Source organism: Macaca fascicularis, chromosome 8 (genome assembly GCF_037993035.2).
Source record: "Macaca fascicularis isolate 582-1 chromosome 8, T2T-MFA8v1.1".
NCBI lineage: Eukaryota > Metazoa > Chordata > Mammalia > Primates > Cercopithecidae > Macaca > Macaca fascicularis.
The window spans coordinates 21,101,592-21,125,553 of record NC_088382.1 but is presented as its reverse complement, the minus strand read 5'-3'; the positions used below and the strand labels follow the sequence as shown (position 1 = coordinate 21,125,553).

The 23,962-nt window shown below is 41.1% G+C and overlaps 1 protein-coding gene across 2 annotated transcripts in view; it reads left to right on the top strand.

The window, feature by feature from the left end:
• The window catches only part of ASAH1 (N-acylsphingosine amidohydrolase 1), a 30,171-nt gene extending 14,476 nt beyond the window's left edge, over positions 1-15,695 (top strand). Inside the window, exons 4-14 of one of the 2 annotated variants that reach the window (XM_045397962.2) lie at positions 760-846; positions 3,354-3,432; positions 6,071-6,145; positions 7,716-7,761; positions 8,807-8,951; positions 9,490-9,544; positions 10,010-10,091; positions 12,078-12,209; positions 12,316-12,439; positions 13,218-13,274; positions 14,505-15,695. In XM_045397962.2, the coding sequence (XP_045253897.1) occupies positions 760-846; positions 3,354-3,432; positions 6,071-6,145; positions 7,716-7,761; positions 8,807-8,951; positions 9,490-9,544; positions 10,010-10,091; positions 12,078-12,209; positions 12,316-12,439; positions 13,218-13,274; positions 14,505-14,594 (972 nt within the window). In that variant the 3' untranslated portion in view covers positions 14,595-15,695. The remainder of the gene's footprint in view (positions 1-759; positions 847-3,353; positions 3,433-6,070; positions 6,146-7,715; positions 7,762-8,806; positions 8,952-9,489; positions 9,545-10,009; positions 10,092-12,077; positions 12,210-12,315; positions 12,440-13,217; positions 13,275-14,504) is intronic. The other variant, XM_074000387.1, reaches the window with a different exon arrangement.
• The last annotated feature ends 8,267 nt before the right edge of the window (positions 15,696-23,962 follow it).

The following is a 23,962-nucleotide window of genomic DNA, read 5'->3' as shown; positions in this document are numbered from 1 at the left end:
CAAAAATTAAACCAGGCGCAGTGGCTCCCGCCTATAATCCCTGCACTTTGGAAGGCTGAGGTGGGTGGATCACAGGGTCAGGAGTTTGAGACCAGCCTAGCCAAGATGATGAAACCCTGTCTCTACTAAAAATACAAAAATTAGCCAGGTATGGTGGTGTATGCCTGTAGTCCCAGCTACTTGGGAGGCTGAGGCAAGAGAATTGCTTGAACCCGGGAGGCGGAGGTTGCGGTGAGCCAAGATCGTGCCATTGCACTCCAGCCTGGGTGGCAACAGTGAAACTCCATGTTGCCCAAGCTGATTTCCAACTCTTAAAAAAAAAAAAAATACAAAAATTAGCTGGGCATGGTGATGCACGCTTGTAATCCCAGCTACTTGGGAGGGTGAGGCAGGAGAATCCCTTGAACCCGGGAGGCAGAGATTGCAGTGAGCCGAGATGGTGCTACTGCACTCCAGCCTGGGTGACAGAGCGAGACCCTGTTTTAAAAATACATATATTTATATTTTTATATTTATATATATAAATATATATATTTAATTATATTTTTATATATTTAATTATATTTATATATATTTAATTATATTTATATATATTTAATTATTTATATATATTTATAAATATATATTTTATATTTATATTTTATATATATATAAAAATTGTCAAATAGCACTCTCTTTTACCTACATATGGGTAAGCCAAAAGGTAATCTTGACAGCATTTCATTATATCTTTTAGTAAGCATTTTATTTATTTTTCAGCTAAAAGTTATAGTGAATTCTCTGAAGAATATGGTAAATACATTCGTCCCAAGTGGAAAAGTTATGCAGATAGTGGATGAAAAATTGGTAAGAAATATTATTTCTCACAATAAATGTTAAGCACATACACATTACACACAAAAATCAGAAAATGCTCTGGTATTTATTTAAGGGCATAATTCAACAGCCTCTTCGCTGGGACTGGGATAGATGTGCGTGAATCTAGCTCACTGTGAGAACTTCAGAGGGACTTAAATTTGGGGGATTGGTCATATTAGGGTAACAGCATAGCAAATTATGGTTTCGTAAAAGGATGGGACTACATTACGACACTGGGCAGATAAACATCCTTCATCTGGGAATATGGTGTTTCCTTCCCTTTATCAGTGAGTTCACTATTGAAGACTTGGTTTTTTTTCTTAGGTATCTCAGGGACATTCAGAGATTTTTTTTCCTAGATATGACCAAATTATGACCAAATGATGTACTCAGCCTGGCCCCCTATTCTGTAGAGTTCCTTGATAGCTCTGACCCCAAAACTCATTTGGGTTGAGTGTTTCTGCGCAATCACCAAACCATTTCATTTTCATCCTGGTCATACAGGAAGACTCCCATTTCTCACTCCATTTCTCAGCCCCGTTTTTGTTAACGCAGAACCAATGAAACACCTAGGGCCTGGCCCCTAGAACTGTTAAAGGGATCCTCATTGCACTTGATGGCAGATTTTGGGCACTAATGACATTTGGGGTTGGGCAGCATTTTTTTTTTTTTTTTTTGAGACCTCACTCCTCTCACTCTGTAGCCCAAGCTGGAGTGCAGTGGCGTGATCATAGCTCATAGCTGCCTTGATCTGCCAGACTCAAGGGATCCTCCTGCCTCAACTTCCTGAGTAGCTGGAACTACAGTCATGTGCCACAACACCCAGCTAATTTTCTGAATTTTTAGTAGAGACGGAGGCTTGCTATGTCATCCAGGCTGGTCTCCCAACTCCTGGGCTCAAGCGATCCTCCCGCCTCAGCCTCCCAAAGTGTTCTCCCAAAGTGTTGGGATCATACGTGTGAACTGCCATGCCCCGCCTAGGTTGGATATTTCTTTGTCATGGGGCTGTCCTACACATTTCAGGATGCCCGGCCTGGGGTGGGTATCTCTTTGTGGCAGGGCTGTCCTCTACATTTCAGGATGCCCAGTCTGGAATGGGTATCTATCTCTTTGTTGCAGGGCTGTCCTCTACATTTCAGGATGCCCAACCTGGGGGTGGGTATCTCTTTGTCATGGGGCTGTCCTGTGCATTGCAGGATGGCCCTTACCCAGGGATGCTGGTAACACCCCCTCAGTTGTGACAACCAAAAATGTCCTTAGATATTTCCGAATCTCCCATGGTTGAGAATCATTGCCCTAGTGGCTGAGTGCTCTGGGCACATCCTCCCTATGACACTAGTACCTGCCAAGCACCAAACCCATTATCCCTCATGTTCATGCTCTCAGAGCTTTTGTTTCAGGCTATCCTTTATGTTCAAACTTACCAGACTTCCTCAAAACAAAAAACGCTGGCAGGAGCAAAAGAGGATGAGGTCCCCACGTACCCCATATGCCTTAATCTCCCCTCTACTCTGAATGTTATCAGGGAGGGCAGCATTGCAGAGTGTTTTTGTGCCACGCCTTGGAATCGGACAATACTGGGTTTTAAGGCTGGATCAGTCACATTGTAGCTGTGTGTCCTAGGGAAAGTTCCTTAACCTATGAAACCTCAGTTTTCTCATCAGGGAGAATAATACTTACTAATATGTATTTCATATGGGTGGTTGTAAGGATTAAATGACATACTGTGTATAAAGCATAGTGCTTGGATGTAATAAGTGTTTAATAAATACCCATTGTCACATTTGTTTGTTAAATGGCTGGAACATTCCACTTGGGCAATGCTTTGAGTTCCTAGGGGGAAAAAAAATAATATGCTTAGGTGACATTGCATATAATTACCAAGTTGGTTTAAAAAATGAGATTTGTGAATTTTAAACACATTATCTCAGCAAAAGGCTGTGAACTTAAGTTGTGATCTAGATGTTAATAGTTGCCATTGAGAATAAATATATGATGTCCACCACTGAATTTGCTTAAAGTCTATGGTTTGCTAAGAGAATGCAGTTACTTCATGTTAGCCAAAGATCAGCCATTAACCATGACACAAGGCTGTGGATAGACTAGTTCAGGTTTATCTCCGTGCGTGTGGGAAGGAAATGGTAAGAAGGGTATGTGCCAATGGCTACAGGGTGAATTCATGCAGAGACACAAGGAGTGCTTGTTTTGATGTTTTTGTGGTGTGGGTCAGGTTATGTCATCCAGGTGGAATTACTCTCGTTCCTGCCTTCGCTGGAGAACGATGGAAAAATAAGACAGGAAAAACAATCTGAGAATCTGGTCTATAGTATATTATATAGAATCTTTTTATAACCACATGATGTAAAAATGCTTTAAAAAATAACTCCTATCACTTATTGTGATAGCAGTATTTAGAACAAATTATATGTCAAAGAACTAGATTTCAAACTATGTTTTTTAGGTTAAATGCTTTTATTAATATATTTGTTTTCCAGCCTGGCCTACTTGGCAACTTTCCTGGCCCTTTTGAAGAGGAAATGAAGGGTATCGCCGCTGTTACTGATATACCTTTAGGTAAAGTTCACTTAGAAGCTTTTAAAAAAAAAGTAATTAAACTCTTTTACAAATTTCCATTGAGGTGTGATATACATACAGCAAAGTGCACAGGTCTCACGTATACAGCTCAGTGAAGCTTCAGAAATGCATACATGCACGTAGCCATGACTCAGATCAAGATACGGAAGAGCCCAGCACTCCACAGTGCTCCATCATGCCCCTTTGCAGAAAATACTGCCTCCTCCAGTAACCACTATTCTGACGCCACCGTAGATTAGTTTTGCCTCTTCGTGAACTTTATATAAGTAGAACTGAATGATATGAACTGTTGTGTGTGATTCTTGTGCTTTCGTTATGGGTAGTGTGCTACTCCATGAACAGGGTATTTGAGTTGTTTTCAGATATGCAATATTAAGAATAGATGAATTGTAAACATTCTAGTACATTTTTGGGGGTCTGTGTGCTCATTTTTCTGGATATATACCTAGGAAGTGAACCGTTGGGTTATAGAGTAATTGTATGTTTAGCCTTGTAGATTCTGCCAATTTTCCACAGTGATTCCAGCAGTTGACAATCAGCAGAGTGTGATTCAGTTTTCTCCACTTGATAATTCTCCTCGTAAGAGTGTCGGTCTTGTCTTTTTCCTTTTTTTCTTTGATAGTGTCAGTCTTTACTTGAGCCTTTTTGTTGAGTGTCACAGTATCCCATTTTAGTTTCAATTTGCATTTCCTCGATGACTAATGAGATTGAACACTTTCTTGACTTTTTTTTTTTTTTTGGTTTCTTTGTTTCTTTTAGAGAAGGGCTTGTTAAGGTCTTTTGCCCTTTTAAAAATTAGATTGAAGGAATTCTTTACATACTTTGAATATAAGCCCTTTGTCAGATGTATGGATTCTGAATATCTGCTCCTAGTCTGTGACTTTCATTTTTATTTTCTTACTGGTGTCTTTTGATGAACAGACATTTTTAATTTTAGTGAAGTCTAATACCTCAGTCTTCTCTTTTATGAGCAGTGCCTTTTGTATCCATTTAAGAAATCTTGGCCTAGGCCAAAGTCGTATATATGCTTATGTATTTTCTTCCAGATGTTTAATGTTTACTTTTGACATTTAGGCCTATGATCTATTTTGAATTATTTTTGTATATGCTATATGACTTGAGGGTCAAGGTTCAGGATTTTCTCATATGGTATATCCAGTTAAACACTATTAATTCGGAAGGCTATCCTTTCCTCAGCAAATTGCAGTGGTGTCTTTGATATAAGTGTACAATACACATATATACACACACACACACACATGTGTATATGTATATACAAACAGGTGATTATATATATGTTGTTTTGTTTGGAGAATTACTGTTAAGTTTCATTTACCTCTTTGTCTTTCCTTGTATCAATGCTATTCTACCTCAGTTACTAAAGCTTTATAGTAAGTCTTAAAATTAGGTAGTATAATTTTTCCAACTTTGTTTTTCTCAACATTTATTTAGGTTATTGATTTCTCTGAGCAGTATCTTTTGTTTTCAGGGAGAAGGCCTTGCATGTCATTCATTAAAATTATTCTTAGATATGGATGGTTTGGGAAGCTATTATTAAAATTTCAATTTAAGCTTCATGGCATGTAACGAAAAAGATTTTCCCCACGACCCCAAAAGTTTTATCTTTAAGCTACCAAAGCAGTAGTGTCGTTATTTTAAAAAGCCAATAGTACCTTCATTTTATAAGAGAGATGATTGAGAATTTGTGAAAATCAGTGGCCAGTTTTGTGTGCTGCTTCTTTAAAAAAATGATTTAAAAGATAGTCAACATACTGGAAATAGCTGCTAACTGCCTTTATGAAAAACACGTCTAATTCCTTTATTATGTAAAGAACTCTAGCAAATCAATACCAAATATAAATACCTTCTGGATTAAGAAGAATAACATGATGTATAAGTGATGTAAATTTATATAATTATAAATTATTATAAATTTATAATAAAATAAGTAGAATTTCACCAAATTAGAAATTTAATGGAAATAAAATAAGCATTGGATTCGGGTGAAAAAAACATGTTAAGCTTAACATGTTAATGTTAAATAGGATGGAAATGAAATGTATTACCTATCTTTGAATTAAATGCTAAATAGCAGTATTATACATTTTGGGAAAGTATTCAAAAAATAAAATGCCCTAGAATGGAGTGTCTTGGCAGCTCTGTACTAATTTTATTAATAGTTATTGATTAATAGTTCTTGAATATCTTTTTTCACCTTAGAAATTTTAGTCACAGTTTAAAAATCTGGGCAAAATATATTTCAAGCAAACAGCCAAGAGCCAGTTGTATTAAATGATCGTATTTATGCTCCCAAAAGAAAAATCAAAATGAAGCATGTTGACAAACATTTTTGACATGATGCTGGGGAACAGGTGCAACTTGCCCAGATGTTCAGCTGGTCCAAAGGGTGCCTCCTTGGTGACTTGTTTCATCTTGAGTCTAGAGAGTCCCAGCCGGGGAAGAAAACCACTGTCCAGCTGGCCGTTCCAGCACAGATCCACTGGCCAAAACACACACTCACACAATGAAAATACTTAAACTTTTTCTTAAAACAAATTTTTCTCCCATCGTCATGGTTCTGTATATTAACACAAAATTTTCCTTTCTTTTCTCATAGGAGAGATTATTTCATACAATATTTTTTACGAGTTTTTTACCCTTTGTACTTCGATAGTAGCAGAAGACAAAAAAGGTAATTGTGCACTCAGGGAGGGTGGGCAGTATGAAGCACTACATAAAGAAGAATCTTCTAAATAAATGGAATTAGAACTTCTAAACTTTGGGCTTGCTACATAAATTCTGTGTGTGTTGCATAGAGCTTTTTATTTCTTGGCAAATTTTTTTTTTTTTTTTTTTTTTTTTTGAGACGGAATCTCGCTCTGTCGCCCAGGCTGGAGTGCAGTGGCCGGATCTCAGGTCACTGCAAGCTCCGCCTCCCGGGTTCACGCCATTCTCCTGCCTCAGCCTCCTGAGTAGCTGGGACTACAGGCGCCCACCACCTCGCCCAGCTAGTTTTTTGTATTTTTCAGTAGAGACGGGGTTTCACCATGTTAGCCAGGATGGTCTCGATCTCCTGACCTCGTGATCCTCCCGCCTTGGCCTCCCAAAGTGCTGGGATTACAGGCGTGAGCCACCGCGCCCGGCCTATTTCTTGGTAAATTTTTATGAGTGTACTGAAAATTCTCCTTATTTTAAGACTACTATACTGCCTATTAAAGTTGAATTGAAACATGCCAAAAACCTGGAAGAAATGTTTCAGGGCTAGAAACATTCTTCTTTTCCTCATAGTCTATTTATACCCATCCACATGATTTAATAGAAGTGCTCGCAGGAAGTACTTCCTTATCTTCATGTATGTCATGACATCTGTCCTTTTCTTGAGGCCCAGAACACACATTCTCTCATCCTTTCCCAGCCAGGTGACCCAGTGTGTACCAGCCTCACTTTCTCATATTTTTCCTAACTGGTCCCCAGAGTACAAAGCACAGGACAACTTCGCTAACTCACCGTGATCTTCGACCTATTCTCTGGGTATAAATCTGCCTGTACCTTACCCTTGAGGTGTCCTGCTCTAGGGGATGATGCCTGAAGGGGAACATTGGATGAATCCCAGTAATTGAGGCTCAGATTTCTGTGTCCTGGTAGAACCATGTGATAGTGAAACAAAATAGGACCATTGATTCCTTTTCCCATATTCTGATCTTACCTGAAACCTGTGCTCTCAGATTTTGTGGGGTTGTCTGGCAGATTGACAGTGACAACAGTCCCATCTAGTGAAGGCTTAGGATATTAGGATGTTTCTTACTTCTTATTGTTTGAAGAAACAGTTGTAAATATAAATTAATCAAAATTAGAGGCCAGACATGGTGGCTTACACCTGTGATCCTAGCACTTTGGGAGGCCGAGGCGGGTGGATCATCTGAGGTCAGGAGTTTGAGACCAGCGTGGCCAACATGGTGAAACCCCATCTCTACTAAAAAAAAAAAAAAATACAAAAAAAAACTAGCCAGGTATGGTGACATGTGTCTGTAATCCCAACTATGTGGAAGGCTGAGGCACCAGAATTGCTTGAACCTGGGAGGCAAAGGTTGCAGTGAGCTGAGATCGCACCACTGCACTCCCGATCGCACCACTGCACTCCATTCTGGGCAACAGAATGAGACTCTGTCTCAAAAATAAATTAGTTAATCAAAGTTAATTGTCCAGCTTTGATTTAGAATCTTAACTGCTATTACACGTCTCTTTTGTCTACCTTTAAATAGGTCATCTAATACATGGGAGAAACATGGATTTTGGAGTATTTCTTGGGTAAGTAAAGAACACAGGGTCAGGCATGGTGGCTCACACCTGTAATCCCAGCACTTTGGGAGACTAAGGCCAGTGGATCACAAGATCAGGAGTTTAAGACCAGCCTGGCCAAGATGGTGAAATCCCATCTCTACTAAAAATACAAAAATTAGCCAGGTGTGGTGGCCGGCACCTGTAATCCCAGCTACTTGGGAGGCTGAGGCAGAGAATTGCTTGAACCTAGGAGGCAGAGGTTGCAGTGAGCCAAGATCCTGCCACTGAGCTCCAGCTTGGGTTATAGAGCCAGACTCCATCTAAAAAAAAAAAAAAAAAAAGCCGGGCGCGTGGCTCACGCCTGTAATCTCAGCACTTTGGGAGGCCGAGACGGGCAGATCATGAGGTCGGGAGATCAAGACCACCCTGGCTAACACGGTGAAACCCCGTCTCTACTAAAAATACAAAAATTAGCCGGGCGCGGTGGTGGGCACCTGTAGTCCCGGCTACTCGGGAGGCTGAGGCAGGAGAATGGCGTGAACCTGGGAGGCAGAGCTTGCAGTGAGTGGAGATCAGGCCGCTGCACTCCAGCCTGGGTGACAGAGCGAGACTCCATCTCAAAAAAAAAACCACAGGAACTGTTTAATTCTGTAAGAAGAGTAGTTTGTATTACATTAATGAAAAATAAGTCTCAAGTCACACCCAAAATGTGATCATAAGTGAAGATAAATGGATTACTGAGTGTTGAGACAAGAGGGGCACACTCTTCTATTGTATGTGTCCATCTTGACCTTTCTGAAAAAATAAGAGTGTTGTAATTAGCATTCTGTGTTTGAATCTGAGGCTCACTATTTATAAGCTGTGTGATATTGGGAGAGTTACCCGACTTCTGTGAACCTCAGTTTTATCGTTTGGAAAACAGGATAAAGGTATCATATTGTAAAGGTCTTGTTAGGATTGATCATGGTGACTCGGTAGATAAAGCTCCCAGTGTAATGCCTGGCCCTCATCATCATGTTCATCATTATTATCACTGTGTTTCTTAAATGCCACTGAAACTTGTCTTTTGTAGGTGGAACATAAATAATGATACCTGGGTCATAACTGAGGAACTAAAACCTTTAACGGTGAATTTGGACTTCCAAAGAAACAACAAAACTGTCTTCAAGGCTTCAAGCTTTGCTGGCTATGTGGGCATGTTAACAGGATTCAAACCAGTAAGGACTCTGTTGTTAAATAATTACACAGGTAGCTTTTTGTCCTATTACTGTTATGTAAAAGGTGAAATCTAAGAATATGAGGACCTAAAGGGAATATGAAGCCCCATTTCATCCCCTTGTACTTCTTGTCACTTCATAGGTATGAGATCCCGTGGTAGAGACGAGTAGAAAGGAAATGGAGGTTTCTGAGCCTGTTCTAGGATAAAGAGCATGTGGCCGGGTGTCAAGGGCTGGGAGTCACAATCTGGGATCTGGTCCTGGGTCTGCCACTCACTTAGGCAAGTCAGGCGTTCATTCTCTGACCTTCAGTTTCCTGTCCAAAAAACGTAGCCAGTGATACCCCACCTACTTATGTCACATACTAGAATCAGAAATGCTTTGAACTTTTTAAAAAGCCTTGCATGGTTTTGATTTTTTTTTTGCCTTCCCCATTACCCAAGCTAGGCCTTTATATCCCACTCTGAAGTACAGTGGTGACAGGGCCTTAAAGCTCATGGTTGATGTTTCTGACTTCGTTGCTTTGTCTTTTTCTCAGGGACTGTTCAGTCTTACACTGAATGAACGTTTCAGTGTAAATGGTGGTTATCTGGGTAAGTAGAGCATTCTCAAGTGAAATGGGAATCTCAGAGCTTTTTTTATGAAGATGACTGGACTGTGCTTTCTGGTTACATAGTCCAACCTCTTCCGGTTCCTAACTGGTTACAAAGTCTAACCTCTTCTGGTTCCCGACTGGTTACATTGTCCACCCTCTTCCGGTTCTTGACTGGTTACAAAGTCCAGCCACTTCCGGTTCCTGACTGGTTACATAGTCCAGCCTCTTCCGGTTCCTGACTGGTTACATAGTCCATCCTCTTCCGGTTCCTGATAGTTACATAGTCCAGCCTCTTCCGTTTCCTGACGGTTACATAGTCCAGCCTCTTCTGGTTCCTGACTGGTTACATAGTACAGCCTCTTCCGGTTGCTGACTGGTTACACTGTCCAGCCTCTTCCGGTTCCTGACTGGTTATATAGTCTAACCTCTTCGAGTTCCTGACAGTGTGTTCGATCTCTTCCAGGTATTCTAGAATGGATTTTGGGAAAGAAAGATGCCATGTGGATAGGGTTTCTCACTAGAACAGTTCTGGAAAATAGCACAAGGTAAAGTGTTTCGTTGCTTTACTATCAAATATTTATTTAAAATTACTCATATTTAAAAATAAAAATATTTGTTAAGCTCCAGCTTAACAATTCTTTGAGGAGCTATTGCAGAGTTTCTTAGGTGAACCTCTGAGACTCGTGGAATTGTTCATGTTTTCTTTGTGCATATTGTGTGTTTTATAGCAAAGAAATGAATTACTTAAAATTAGCACTAGGGATACTGACATTCTGAGAGGCACCTATGAATATTTTTGGTGTACAGAAAAAAAAATCACCCACACACAGAACAACATCGTACAGTAAAGTCTTCATTTAAATGGTAGTACAGACCAGGCACAGTGGCTTATGCCTGTAATCCTAACAATTTGGGAGGCTGAGACTGGCAGATCACTTGACCCCAGGGGTTTGAGACCAGTCTGAGCAACATGGCGAAATCCTGTCTCTACAGAAAATACAGAAATTAGCCAGGCATGGTGGCACATGCCTGTAGTCCCAGCTACTCAGGAGGCTGAGGTGGGAGGATCACCTGAGCCCAAGGAGGTCGAGACTGCAGTGAACTGGCATCAGTCCACTGCACTTCACCCTGGGTGACAGAGTAAGACTCTATCTCAAAAAAACAAAATAAATAAATACAAAATGTAGTACATATTAGCCTGTAAGTTATATCCTGCTTTGGTATAGAAATCTTACAATAGCAAAACTACCCTTTCCTTCATTCAGCCTGCACTGCGTCCAAATAAATGGGCATCAATCCTACTTTTAATACTTCCCAGGGAATAAGATTTAATGTTAGTAGTGTTCTTTGATAACCCACTTCAATTTTCTTTTCTTTTTTTTTTTTTTTTTTTTTTTGGAGACGGAGTCGCGCTCTGTCGCCCAGGTTGGAGTGCAGTGGCGGGATCTCGGCTCACTGCAAGCTCCGCCCCCCGGGTTCACGCCATTCTCCTGTCTCAGCCTCCCGAGTAGCTGGGACTACAGGCGCCCGCCACCTCGCCCGGCTAGTTTTTTTGTATTTTTTAGTAGAGACGGGGTTTCACCGTGTTAGCCAGGATGGTCTCGATCTCCTGACCTCGTGATCCGCCCGTCTCGGCCTCCCAAAGTGCTGGGATTACAGGCTTGCGCCACTGCGCCCGGCCACTTCAATTTTCAATAGTCCTAATTTTCAAGAAGGTTTACTTTCTATTCTCTAAGTCCTATATACTGTAATATTATTTCCCTTTGTTCTATTGTTCAGTGAAAGGCATGGACAGTAAGGGTGGAAGATGATCTCTGGAGGCCACTTTGTTTCTCCTTCAGATTAGAGGGACTTCCTAAGATTCCCACTTCCCATCTCAGTGTTCACCATACAGGGTCAGGGATTGGTTTTCCCAGAGTCATTGCTCACCATCCTTTTTTACAAATCACTTTGTGGCTGGGCGTGGTGGCTCATGCCTGTAATCCCAGCACTTTGGGAGGCAAAGGCAAGAGTATCGCACCCAGGAGTTCAAGACTAGCCTTGGCAACATAGTGAGACCCCATCTCTAAAAATAAAAATAAATAAAGAATACGTTCCTTAGATACTTGTTTTCCTTTAGTTTCTACAGAGCTAAACATTTCCATTCTAAGTCATCTAAAAATGTTTCCCACCATCATCCTCAGCAAACTAACACAGGAACTGAAAACCAAACACCGCATGTTCTCACTCATAATGGGAGCTGAACAAAGACAACATGTGAACACAGGGAGGGAAACATCATACACAGGGCCTTTCGGGGGGTGGGGTAAAAGGGGAAGGAGAGCATTAGGACAAATACCTAATGCATGTAGGGCTTGAAACCTAGATAATGGGTTGATGGGTGCAGCAAACCACCATAGCACATGTATACCTATGTAACAAACCTGCATGTTCAGCACATGTATCCCAGAACTTAAAGTAAAACTTATAAATGAAGTTATTTAGTGAATTTAAAAAAAGTTTCATTTTTCTTTTTAAATGTTTCTATATAGTTATGAGGAAGCCAAGAATATATTGACCAAGACCAAGATACTGGCCCCAGCCTACTTTATCCTGGGAGGCAACCAGTCTGGGGAGGGTTGTGTGATTACACGAGACAGAAAGGAATCATTGGATGTATATGAGTAAGTAGATTTGTTAAAGCGAAAGAAGTAGAAGCAAAAGCATATACTGACATACTTTGAGTTTTAAGGCTGTAGCCTAAAAGGGAATCTCTCTTTTTGTATCTAGACTCGATGCTAAGCAGGGTAGATGGTATGTGGTACAAACAAATTATGACCGTTGGAAAAATCCCTTCTTCCTTGATGATCGCAGAACGCCTGCAAAGATGTGTCTGAACCGCACCACCCAAGAGGTACCTTTGCAGGGTCATCTTTAGAAAGAAACTGTTGCCACGAAACGTTCTCTTGGTTCTCCATTTTTTTTTTGGCCTTCAAGTAATTTATAAACCTCCTGTTACTCGTAGTATCTCTGGTCACTCTCCACTGATTTTTTGTTTTGTTTTTTTAACTTAAAGAGCAAAGTCGTGCTGTACTTTCCCTTTCTGGTTCTAATGCGGGATACCACTCTGAAGTTAAATAACGAACAGGCATTTTTTTATTTTAAATTTAAGAATTTAAAAAGGGGAATGAGAGACAGGAAAGTAATCCATTAAAACTGTTACCTGTGTTTCTAACAGTGACTCCCATAGAAAGTCTACTGCAGGGATGGAGGGGAGGTTGATTAAAGAATGTCTGGACCGGGCGCGGTGGCTCATGCCTGTAATCCCATCACTTTGGGAGGCCGAGGCGGGTGGATCATGAGTTCAGGAGATTAAGACCATACTGGCTCACACAGTGATACCCCGTGTCTACTAAATATACAAAAAAAATTAGCCGGGCGTGGTGGCGGGCGCCTGTAGTCCCAGCTACTCGGGAGGCTGAGGCAGGAGAATGGCGTGAACCCGGGAGGCGGAGCTTGCAGTGAGCCGAGATCGCACCACTGCATTCCAGCCTGGGCGACAGAGTGAAACTCCGTCTCAAAAAAAAAAAAAAAAAAAAAGAATGTCTTGGTTTCTAGTGACCCATGTGTGTAGATAAGGCTGTTGACTTCGTATTTAACTTACTGAACAAAACCTTTTATGTGTGTTTTAGAATATCTCATTTGAAAACATGTATGATGTCCTGTCAACAAAACCTGTCCTCAACAAGGTATTTTAAATATTATATGTTTATTTGCCTTAAGGGAAAGAATTTGGCCCTGTGTTTTATCTTTCTCTGTTATCTTTGATCAGTTTGAACACAGAAATAATGTTCACCTTAGGGCTGATTTTCTACAAAATGTTTTTGTGTGGCTAAAACTCTATTTTGGAATACAACAAAGAAAATGATCACTGAGGCTTGATAGGTCAGAGTATTGTTTCTAGCTTTATTTACATGGCAACTGAATTAAGTCTAGCATTTTATTCTTAAGCGGTATCTATTAAAAATCTCACACTATATAACTAACACCTAAACGTCGACAAAGCAAAGTCTGAAGTCCATTTTCAGACGGAGCTCTGTGTCTTGGTGGGTTAGGGTTTCCCTTAAACTTTACTACATTTGTTTATCTTTTCCCTACACTATAGATTTTTAAACATGCAAAAAGTTTCCTAATCATCCCACCACTTGCTAACAGTCATTCCCTGAATGTTCTGAATATGCCCCCTTAATTATGCCATGTGTTCCTTCTTTTTTTGGTCCTTTTCCATAGCTCTCCCTAACGTAAACATGCCACCTTGCCAGGACAAATCCCTCCTGGCCTTTAGCATCCAGGTCATCCTGGCTCTCGCAGGAAGCCTGCCTTCAGTTCATGGGCCCTACCATACTTGGCGTTTTCCCTACATCATCTTTGAGCAAGTCACCATCTCGTGACCGTAGTTTGTGTGAACCATGAGTTTAGGTGTGTGCCTTGTGATCTGGGTGCCTGCAGTTTCCCCCACTGTATTGGAAATGCTTTAAGGATAGGGATAGCCAAAGCTCCACGGTTTATACTCCATAGGACACCCGGAGGCCTCCCAGGACTGCCAGCTGTGCGTCGAGGAGGGTTAAGGCAGTCTTCAAGCACTGGGGGTGAAGCAATGTGCTGTCAGGAATAAGCTCCTGTAAGGAGCTGGAGATCATTTCCTGAGCCTTTTTATATTCATTACGGGAAACAGTGATCCTGTTGAAGTTGGTTGCTTTAATTATTTGATGAGACTATATAATGATTAGCTAATTTTACATTATACTATATTAATATAAATATATATATTATATAACATGCTTTGCATATATTAACATTATATTATTTAATATTCAATAACTTCCTAAAGCAAATTCTGCAAGTATAGAAATGCTAATATATATCAGAACATCTCTGAATTGAAAACGTCCTTAAAGTAAAAATAACTTTTCTTTCAGCTGACCGTGTTCACAACCTTGATAGATGTTACCAAAGATCAATTTGAAACTTACATGCGGGACTGCCCTGACCCTTGTATAGGTTGGTGAGCACACGCCTGGTCTACAGAACGCGGCCTCTGAAACATGAAGACACCACCTCCATGTGACTGGATACTGCAGCTCTCTGATCCTCCGAAGACTAAGACTCGGGGCAGGTTCTCTTTGAGTCACAAGCTTGTCTTCCTGCAGCTGTTGACAATTGACAGACTTTTTTTTTTTTTTTTTGCCCTATCGGTTGATTTTTTTATCTTATTTACAGTAAGATTTTTATCTTATTTACAGATAACGTCTTTAGGGCAAGTAAAACAATCATCTAGAATTCATTGAGTTGTGTTTCACTTTGACATTTGGGGATCTGGTGGGCATTCGAACCACGGTGAGCTCCACCTCCGTGGAATAAATGGAGATTCAGCGTGGGTACTGAATCCAGCACATCTGTGTGAGTAACGGAACAGTAAACACTCCACATTCTTCCGTTTTTCACTTTCACCTACATATTTGTATGTTTTTCTGTATAACAGCCTTTTCCTTCCGGTTCTAACTACTGTTAAAATTAATATGCCATTACCTTTGCTGTTAGTGACAGCAGTATGATTTTATTACATATGATTAGAGGGATGAGACAGACATTCACCTGTATGTTACTTTTAATGGGCAAAAAATGGGCCTTTGATTCTAAATAGCACTTTCAGGGGTTCAAGAAGTAATCAGTATGCAAGGCAGTCTTTTATACAATAATTGAAGTGTTCCCTTTTTCATAATTCCTCTACATCCCAGTAACCCTAAGGAAGTTGCTAACTTAAAAAACCGCATCCTAGTTTCTGTGAATTTAGTAAATAAACAAAGACGTGGAAAATAGGAAGTGAACCCATTATTTTAAATTCTCGTAAGTAGCATTCATGTAATAAACAGGTTTTTAGTTTGTTCTTCATATTGACATGTCATTTGAAAGAAATGTTAGTAGTTACTAAAATTATGTTACTCTGTTTTTCAGAAATCAAAGTACTTATGAAAAGTACTAACAGAACTTGTTAACCTTTCTAACCTTCACCATTAACTGTGAAATATATGCCATTTGTGCACATGTGTCCACTTCATTTTGTATAATCACAGTTGTGTTCCTGACACTCAATAAACAGTCATTGGAAAGAGTGCCAGTCAGCAGTCATGCATGCTGATTGGGTGTGTACATCTGTGTTGGTTTGAAGGTGGGGGGTTATTATCGAGAAATACAAGCTGAACATCGTATCTGAATTAAATAACAAGGGTTATGTAAGTGGGTTATTAAATATGACTAAACGGTCACAATCTTACTCTTACATGACTAATACCACTTCTTAACCAGATACTATCAACCCAATTTGCAGGCCTTTAAAGGCAGTTTTTCCCCCAGACAGGAGGTGCTTCCACAAAACTTTAGTGATTCCAAGATTACTTTAGTGAAGCGAGAGGAATTATAAGAGGATTTACATTAAAATAGGATTCGATTAATGAAAAAAAAGTTTACTCAGATTTTCTACCTCTTATAAAAATGAAGTCAGGTAAACTTGTTGTGTTTTTTTATTAATGTAGTAATCTTTGATATGCCTGATAGTAAAGAGGTGAGATGCTCATTGTTTCAGACCAATTTCTCAGGAGTAAATCACAGTTCACAAGAAATAACAGGTGTTAAGATTTTAAGAAGTAATTGTTTAGTGGTAAAGCAGTTTTAAAATAGGATATACAGGATAAGCCTATTTATATAACACTTTATACATGTACTTATGCATAACTAGATACACATCTAGAATATCAAAAGATGACTGGGAGGATATTATCCAAAATGCCGACTGTAGTTCCCATTGGGTAATGGTAAGTGCTATTTTAATTTGGAGAGGACAAAACTTAGTAGCCATTGGACATTAATGAGACCATTTTTAGAAATACTATTAAAAAAAAAAAAAAGTCCAGGTTGAATCCAAAGCATGGGCTATATCTCATATCCCTGCCTAGGTTTTGGGAGTTTGATTTTGAATGGAAGGCTAAATCCTACCTGTATTCCTTCACACATGGAGCTCCTCAGTCACTCATCTTAATTAAAGCTCCTACTTACCCATTTATGTACCAGGCCTTGTGCTTGATAACATGCTTGACCTAGATTACCTCCTCAGCAAACCCCGGTATCACTTGTAATCACACTTGCCAACCATGGAACAAAGGGTAACTTGATGAAAGTTGCATTAATAGAAGGGCTTAGAGCCAGACTTTCAGCCAGGTGTGTCCAACTCCTGTGCTCTTATCATGACACCCGAGTTCTTTTTTTTTTTTTTTTTTTTTGAGACGGAGTCTCGCTCTGTCGCTCAGGCTGCAGTGCAGTGGCCAGATCTCAGCTCACAGCAAGCTCCGCCTCCCGGGTTCACACCATTCTCCTGCCTCAGCCTCCCGAGTAGCTGGGACTACAGGCGCCCACCACCTCACCTGGCTAGTTTTTTGTATTTTTTAGTAGAGACGGGGTTTCACCGTGTTAGCCAGGATGGTCTCGATCTCCTGACGTCGTGATCCGCCCATCTTGGCCTCCCAAAGTGCTAGAATAGGCTTGAGCCACTGCGCCCAGCCCCAAATTCTTTTTTTTTTTTTTTTTTTGAGACAGAGTCTCTCTCTGTTGCCCAGTCTGGAGTGCAGTGGCGTAATCTTGGCTCACTGCAAGCTCCACCTCCCCGGTTCACGCCATTCTCCTGCCTCAGCCTCCTGTCACCATGCCCAGCTTTTTTTTTTTTTTTTTTTTTTTTTTTTTGTATTTTTAGTAGAGACAGGGTTTCACCGTGTTCACCAGGATGGTCTCAACCTCCTGACCTCGTCATCCGCCTGCCTCGGCCTCCCAAAGTGCTGGGATTACAGGCATGAGCCATCACACCTGGCCCCCGGCCTGAATTCTTAACTTTGCAAGTAGGATTGAGAAACAGCTCTGTCCTGTGAGACCCACACTTCTTCTGCCGTGGACCAGGCCACCATGCTGAGCCTGGACACCACTGTGTCACTGCCTTCTACTTGTTCTATGTCGATTATTAATGTTCCCATAGGGATCAGAAACCCTTTGGTGTTAGGAGCTGACGGGTCACTTGTTTCTGACTACCCTGAGGCTGAATCATGCTCAGCTTGTGGGGAATGCGTTAAGAGCACCTCAGTCTTTCTGTGGCTGTGACCCAGGAGTACATGAAAAATATGAAACGTTCTGAAATTTTTAAAAAGTCACTGTAAAAGCTCACACAGTCATTATTGATAGTCTCACAAAGTGAAGGATAGTTTTTGTTTATTGGTGACAATTTACGAAATAGTTGCCAGCTTAGCATCACATATGACAGATGTGGCCAGCAGCTCCAGACCACACCGAGCTGCATGCTGGCCCCATCTACAAGCCTGGGGAAGTGTGGCTGGGCTCCTCAGCCTTCACAACCTGTGGAGGTTGGTCAACTCACATGAAAATCAGTCCTCTCTTTCCCTGGCACTCCCTCCCTCTTATGTTGATAAAGTGGGTTTCCCAGCCAGGTGGCACAGGGGATTCTAGACTGGTGTGTGTTGGGCAATTCTCTGGCGGTTCTTGACACCTTCAAGGATGCTTGTCTAGGCAGAGGACAGATTAGTTTCCTGACTACGGTAATAAAGGTCATCGTCTACCTGTAAGGCAAAGGTTGGATGAGTTGGTTGGACAAGAAGCCCGTCTTGTAACTCGAGGGGTTTCCTGAGCTTGGGGTTCCTCAGCTAGGATACAGATGATATATCATAAATTGGGTTGTCACACATCACCTCCTTGGGGGACTTAAAGGGTGGCACATGGAATTCCCAGAGTAATACAGTCCTTTGCCTTTGACCCAGGAGTCTGCCAGCATCCAGGAAGCTGTGGCAGGCTAGGTCACGAGCTTGCAAGCAGGGTAAAATCTCAGGCGTTTCACAGTGTCTCAGCCTTTGGGGCAGCTGGGCAGGGTCTAGGCATGCCAGCCCCCGGGTGGCTCCAACAGCCCTGGCTTCGTCTGGGGCTCCTTGAAGGGCAGGCTTGCACAGTGATATGGTTTGGCCCTGTGTCTCACCCAAATCTCATCTCGATTTGTCAGGGGAGGGACCAGGTGGAGTTGATTGGAGCATGGGGGTGGTTTCCCCCATGCTGTTCTCGTGATAGTGAGTGAGCTCTCGCCAGAGCTGATGGTTTTAAACTGTGGCACTTCCTCGTTCTCCGACTTGCTTCTCTCCTGCTGCCTTGTGAAGGTGTCTCCTTTCCCCCTTGCCTTCTGCCACGATGGTCAGTTTCCTGAGGCCTCCCCAGCCATGCGGAACTGTGAGTCAATTAAACCTCTTTCCTTTATAACTTAGCAGTGTGAAAACGGACTACTACAGAGTGGATAGACTGCACCTCTCTGTGGTCTCACAGGCTGGGAAAGGAGGTGTGGCGCATGCACGGTATGGAGAAAGTTAGTAAAAATCACTGGCCCTGTGGACCAGAAGAGACCTGGGCCAACTAGGTTTTGCCTCTGTCAAATATAAAATCCACGTAAAGATACCTAACCATTCAGCCCTCACTGGGGGCCCTCTCGATTGCTTTTCACCAAGACCCAAACCTGGCTTGGTCATCCCAGTCCTCAGTGGTAGCAATAACACCTGGAACTTGTTGCTCCCATTGCAAGGTTGAGCAATAGCACCTGTCCTGCAGATCTCACAGACAAGCAGCCTGTGGCACAGCTGGAGTTTGTTCCAGGTGCGCGGAGCCCAGCACACAGCCCCGCTGCAGAGGTTGGAGGGAGGTGCAGAGGCAGTGTGGGCTCCTGGTGGATTCAGCTCCAGGCAGTAGCCCAAACATTTACTTCACATGTGTCTGATTCCTGTGTCCATTTGTAGCTGACAGGCCAATCTGGAGGCATCTCAGCTGGCTGCTTGTGACTGTTGTAACATTTCAAATGCTATCTGCAAAATAGGACATTGTTATTTTAAAATACTTGATTGGTATTTTTTCTTTTCTCCTTTTATTTCCCCCCCCCCCCCTTTTTTTTTTTTTTTTGAGACAGTCATGCTCTGTTGCCCAGGCTGGAGCACAGTGGCGCCATCTTGGCTCACTGCAGCGGCCACCTCCCAGGTTCAAGCAATTCTCCTGCTTCATCCTCCAGAGTAGCTGGGATTACAGGCAGCCACCACAACGGCCAGCTAAATTTTGTGCTTTTAGTAGAGATGGAGTTTCACTGTGTTGGCCAGCTGATCTTGAATTCCTGACCTCAAGTGAGGTGTCCGCCTCAGCCTCCCAAAGTGCTGAGGTTACAGGCATGAGCCACCGCGCCTGGCCGATATGGAAATTTTGATTGAATTCAAAACTCTTCCCAAGGTAATTTAGTAGTACATGTATCAATGAAAGTAAAAAAAAAAAAAAAAAAATTAGTTTTCAAATGTAATTCCAGTTTCTGTAAATCCTTGAATGCTTATACAACAGTTTTAAATTTAGCAATTAGGCATACAAATTGATCCTTAATGATTTTTCTAAAATTTGAGGAGATCATAAAGTCGTGGCCAAGAATTGTGTATAGCAATTTCAAACGGAAAACAGGTTATAAAAGCATGTTAAGAAAATGGCTGGGCTCTGTTGCTCACGCCTGTAATCCTAGCACTTTGGGAGGCAGAGGTGGGTGCATTGCCTGAACTCAAGAGTTCAAGACAAGCTTGGGTAACATGGGGAAACCCAGTCTCTACATAAAATACAAAAAATCAGCTGGGCAAGGTGCCAGGCGTCTGTAATCCCAGCTACTCAGGAGGCTGAGGCACGAGAATTGCTTGAACCCAGGAGGCAGAGGTTGCAGTGAGCCAAGATCATGCCACTCCACTCCAGCCTGGGCAACAAAGTGAAACTCTGTCTCAAAAATAAATAAATAAAATAAAATAAAAAAAATATATATATATAGTTTTGCATTTTTGACATGTAATATCTCCCCTGATACCTTCTGTTCATGACTTAGACATTTCATAATTAATAAAAAGAAAATGTAATGAATTTTTCACCAAGTCCCTTATCCCCTGTCGTTTACAAACACGATCCTTTTCAGTATGTACTGCAACACGCAAACAGGCCAAAAGATAACCAATCTCTTATTGTTTCCATTGCTTCATCACCACCTGGGTGACCAGCGACGCATGACTTAACTCCTTGCATCCGCATGTCTGCCTTTGTAAAATGAGGGTTTAAATCCAGTTTTCTCTAAGGATTCCACTAGCTTGGTAAATCTCGATTCAAATTGCATCTCAGTTTGGCAGGGAATCCAGTAGAAGCCAACACCCAGATGTGGTTGGACTTGTCAGAACCGTTGGAGTCTTTGTTAGTCATACACGTGCATGGGTGAAATCCAATCAAAACTTTCATATCAAGTATTTAAAAATGATGCTCTACTTGGCAGAAAGCACACGGTTTGGGCAGTCATGGGCAAGTAGCCAAGATGCCTCCAAACTGGCCTGTGAGCTGCAAATGACATTTTATACATGTATAACATATACAAAATATGATGTATATTTTATATACATATATACAATTTATATATACACATACGTATAATTTGTACACACGCACATTTACAGTAAATATGCTTAAATGTGAAACCATAGTACCTAGTTCAATGCCAACCCTCGTTGAATGTCAGAAAAACACAGTAAGGCTGGGCATGGTGGCTCACACCTGTAATCCCAGCACTTTGGGAGGCCAAGGCAGGAACATTACATGAGGCCAGAAGTTTGAGACCAGCCTGGACAACATTGTGAGACTTCATGTCTACTAAAAATCAAAAAATAATTAGCTGGGCATTGCAGCGTGCACCTGTGTCCCGGCTACTCAGGAGGCTGAGGCGGGAGGAGCACTTGAGCCTGGGAGATGGAGGCTGCAGTGAACTATGATTGCGCCACTGCACTCCAGCCTGGGTGACACAGCAAGACTCTGTCTCAATTAAAAAAAAAAAAATATATATATATATATATATATAACATTATGTTCTATGATAGTTTAGTGGCCTACACAAATTCAGCTCTTCCCATGTTGTGGATATGAAATAATGAGGCGGGGTTGATAGCATTATTTCACAATATTATGATAAGAGGAGTTTTAAGAAGTCAACTGCAAGGCCATGCACGTCCAATGCTGTGTGTGGGTGAGTGAAATCTCCTTATGCCAAGGAGCTATAGCCAAGGGGAGATTACTTGATGCATACACCAGTTCTTGCTTTTCACCTGCTCGGTACAATGGGCCATACATGTTACTAAATGGAATAAGTAAGACTTTTCATCTTAGTTACTGAGAAAAAGTATTCCTTGGTAAAGCAAACACCCAGTGATTGGCTCTGTTATTAGAGAATTAAGTTTACTGTCTTAGTATAGAAAATCAAGTTTCAGTAGTTGAGTTTCATTACATTTTTGTTTCTGATTGTTATAGTTGCTGGGTGGGAACAATGTGTAAAGTTTTCACTTGTTTGCCTTCAAGGGTACTGACTTCATTTTATATATATATATACACATGCACACACTCTCATGTATGTGTGTGTATATGTCTCTCAGACACATATGCAGTAGTTTTTAAGTGACTACATTCATTGCCAATGAGCAATGGTGTATATAAGGGACTCGAGACTTGTTCTGGTGTTGTCTCTGCCACTCAGTTTTCCTATATTTAAAATGTGAGGAAACTAAGGCACTATGAAAGATCTTTGATACTTGCAAAATTTTTAGGGCTGTCAAAGACCAAGGGACCATGAAAAGTTGACAGCCCTTTGTTGTTTGGCTGGGTTTTTTTAACCAAAAGAATATAGAAATCTATAACAATCATATTAATATGTATTGAACAATACTACTGTTTTATAGACCAGATAAATTAATATTTTTCAAATCATTCTCCATGTGGAGAATCTGCCATGGCCAAAACAATCTAATAATATTAAAAATATTTCCCTATCATCTCCTTAAGTTCTCAATATGCTAAAAGCTAATATGATGGATTTTTTAAAATCTTAAGTGGTTGTTTAGGAAAAGATATTATAGTTCTCATTTTTTAAAATCATATAATCGATAGACTATTCTTCTGAACCCAAGATTTCAAAGGCTGAGTACAGGTGCTTAGTTAACTTGCATTTCTTTTTTCAACTTAATTACGTAAGAACAGTGACAAATCTAGCATTAAAAATAATGAAGCGTGACCAAGCATAGTGGCTCACGCCTGTAATCCTAACTTTGGGAGGCCAAGGCAGGTGGATCGCCTGAGCTCAGGAGTTCAAGACCAGCCCGGGCAATACAATGAAACCCCATCTCTACTAAAATACAAATCTTAGCTTGGTGCGCTGGAGGGTGCCTGTAGTCCCCGTTACTGGGGAGGCTAAGGCAAGAGAATGGCTTCAACCTGGGAGGCAGAGGTTACAGTGAGCCGAGATTGTGCCACAGAACTCCAGCCTGGGTGACAGAGCGAGACTCTGTCTCAAAAAAATAAAATACACAAGAGCTAATAAAAAAAATTCAAGTGGTTTATTAGAATCAAGACCAAAGCAATTGTTATTTGCTGTATCGTTCTGTATAAAATACTTTAAAATGAAATTTTAAAATAACCATTTGTAGACGTGCCAACATAGTGATAATACAAGTGTAAGATTTAAAAAATTATTTTATTTTTCCATAAATTATTGGGGTACAGGTAGTATTTGGTTACATGAGTACGTTTTTAGTGGTGAATTGTGAGATTCTGGTGCACCCATCACCTGAGCAGTATACACTGCACCGTATTTGTTGTCTTTTCTCTCTCACCACCTCCCACTCTTCCCCACAAGTTCCCACATTCCTGAGTTACTTCACTTAGAATAATAGTCTCCAGTCTCATCCAGGTCACTGCAAATGCTGTTAATTCATTCATTTTTATGGCTGAGTAGTATTCCATCATATATGTATATATATACACACACATATATATATACACACACACACACACACACCCATACCACAGTTTATCCACTTGCTGATTGATGGGCATTTGGATTGGTTCCACGATTTTGCAATTGTGAATTATGTGGCTATAAACATGCGTGTGCCAAGTATCTATTTCGAATATGACCTCTTTTCCCCTGAGTAGATACCCAGTAGTGGGATTGCTGGATCAAATGGTAGTTCTACTTTTAGCTCTTTAAGGCATCTCCACACTGTTTTCCATAGTGGCTGTACTAGTTTACATTCCCAGCAGTAGTGCAGAAGTGTTTGCTGATCACCACATCCATGCCAATATCTACTATTTCTGATTCTTTGATTACGGCCATTCTTGCAGGAGTGAGGTGGTATTGCCCTGTGGTTTTGATTTGCATTTCCCTGATCATTAGTGATGCTGAGCATTTTTTCATATGTTTGGCCATGTGTATATCTTCTTTTGAGAATTGTCTATTCATGTTCTT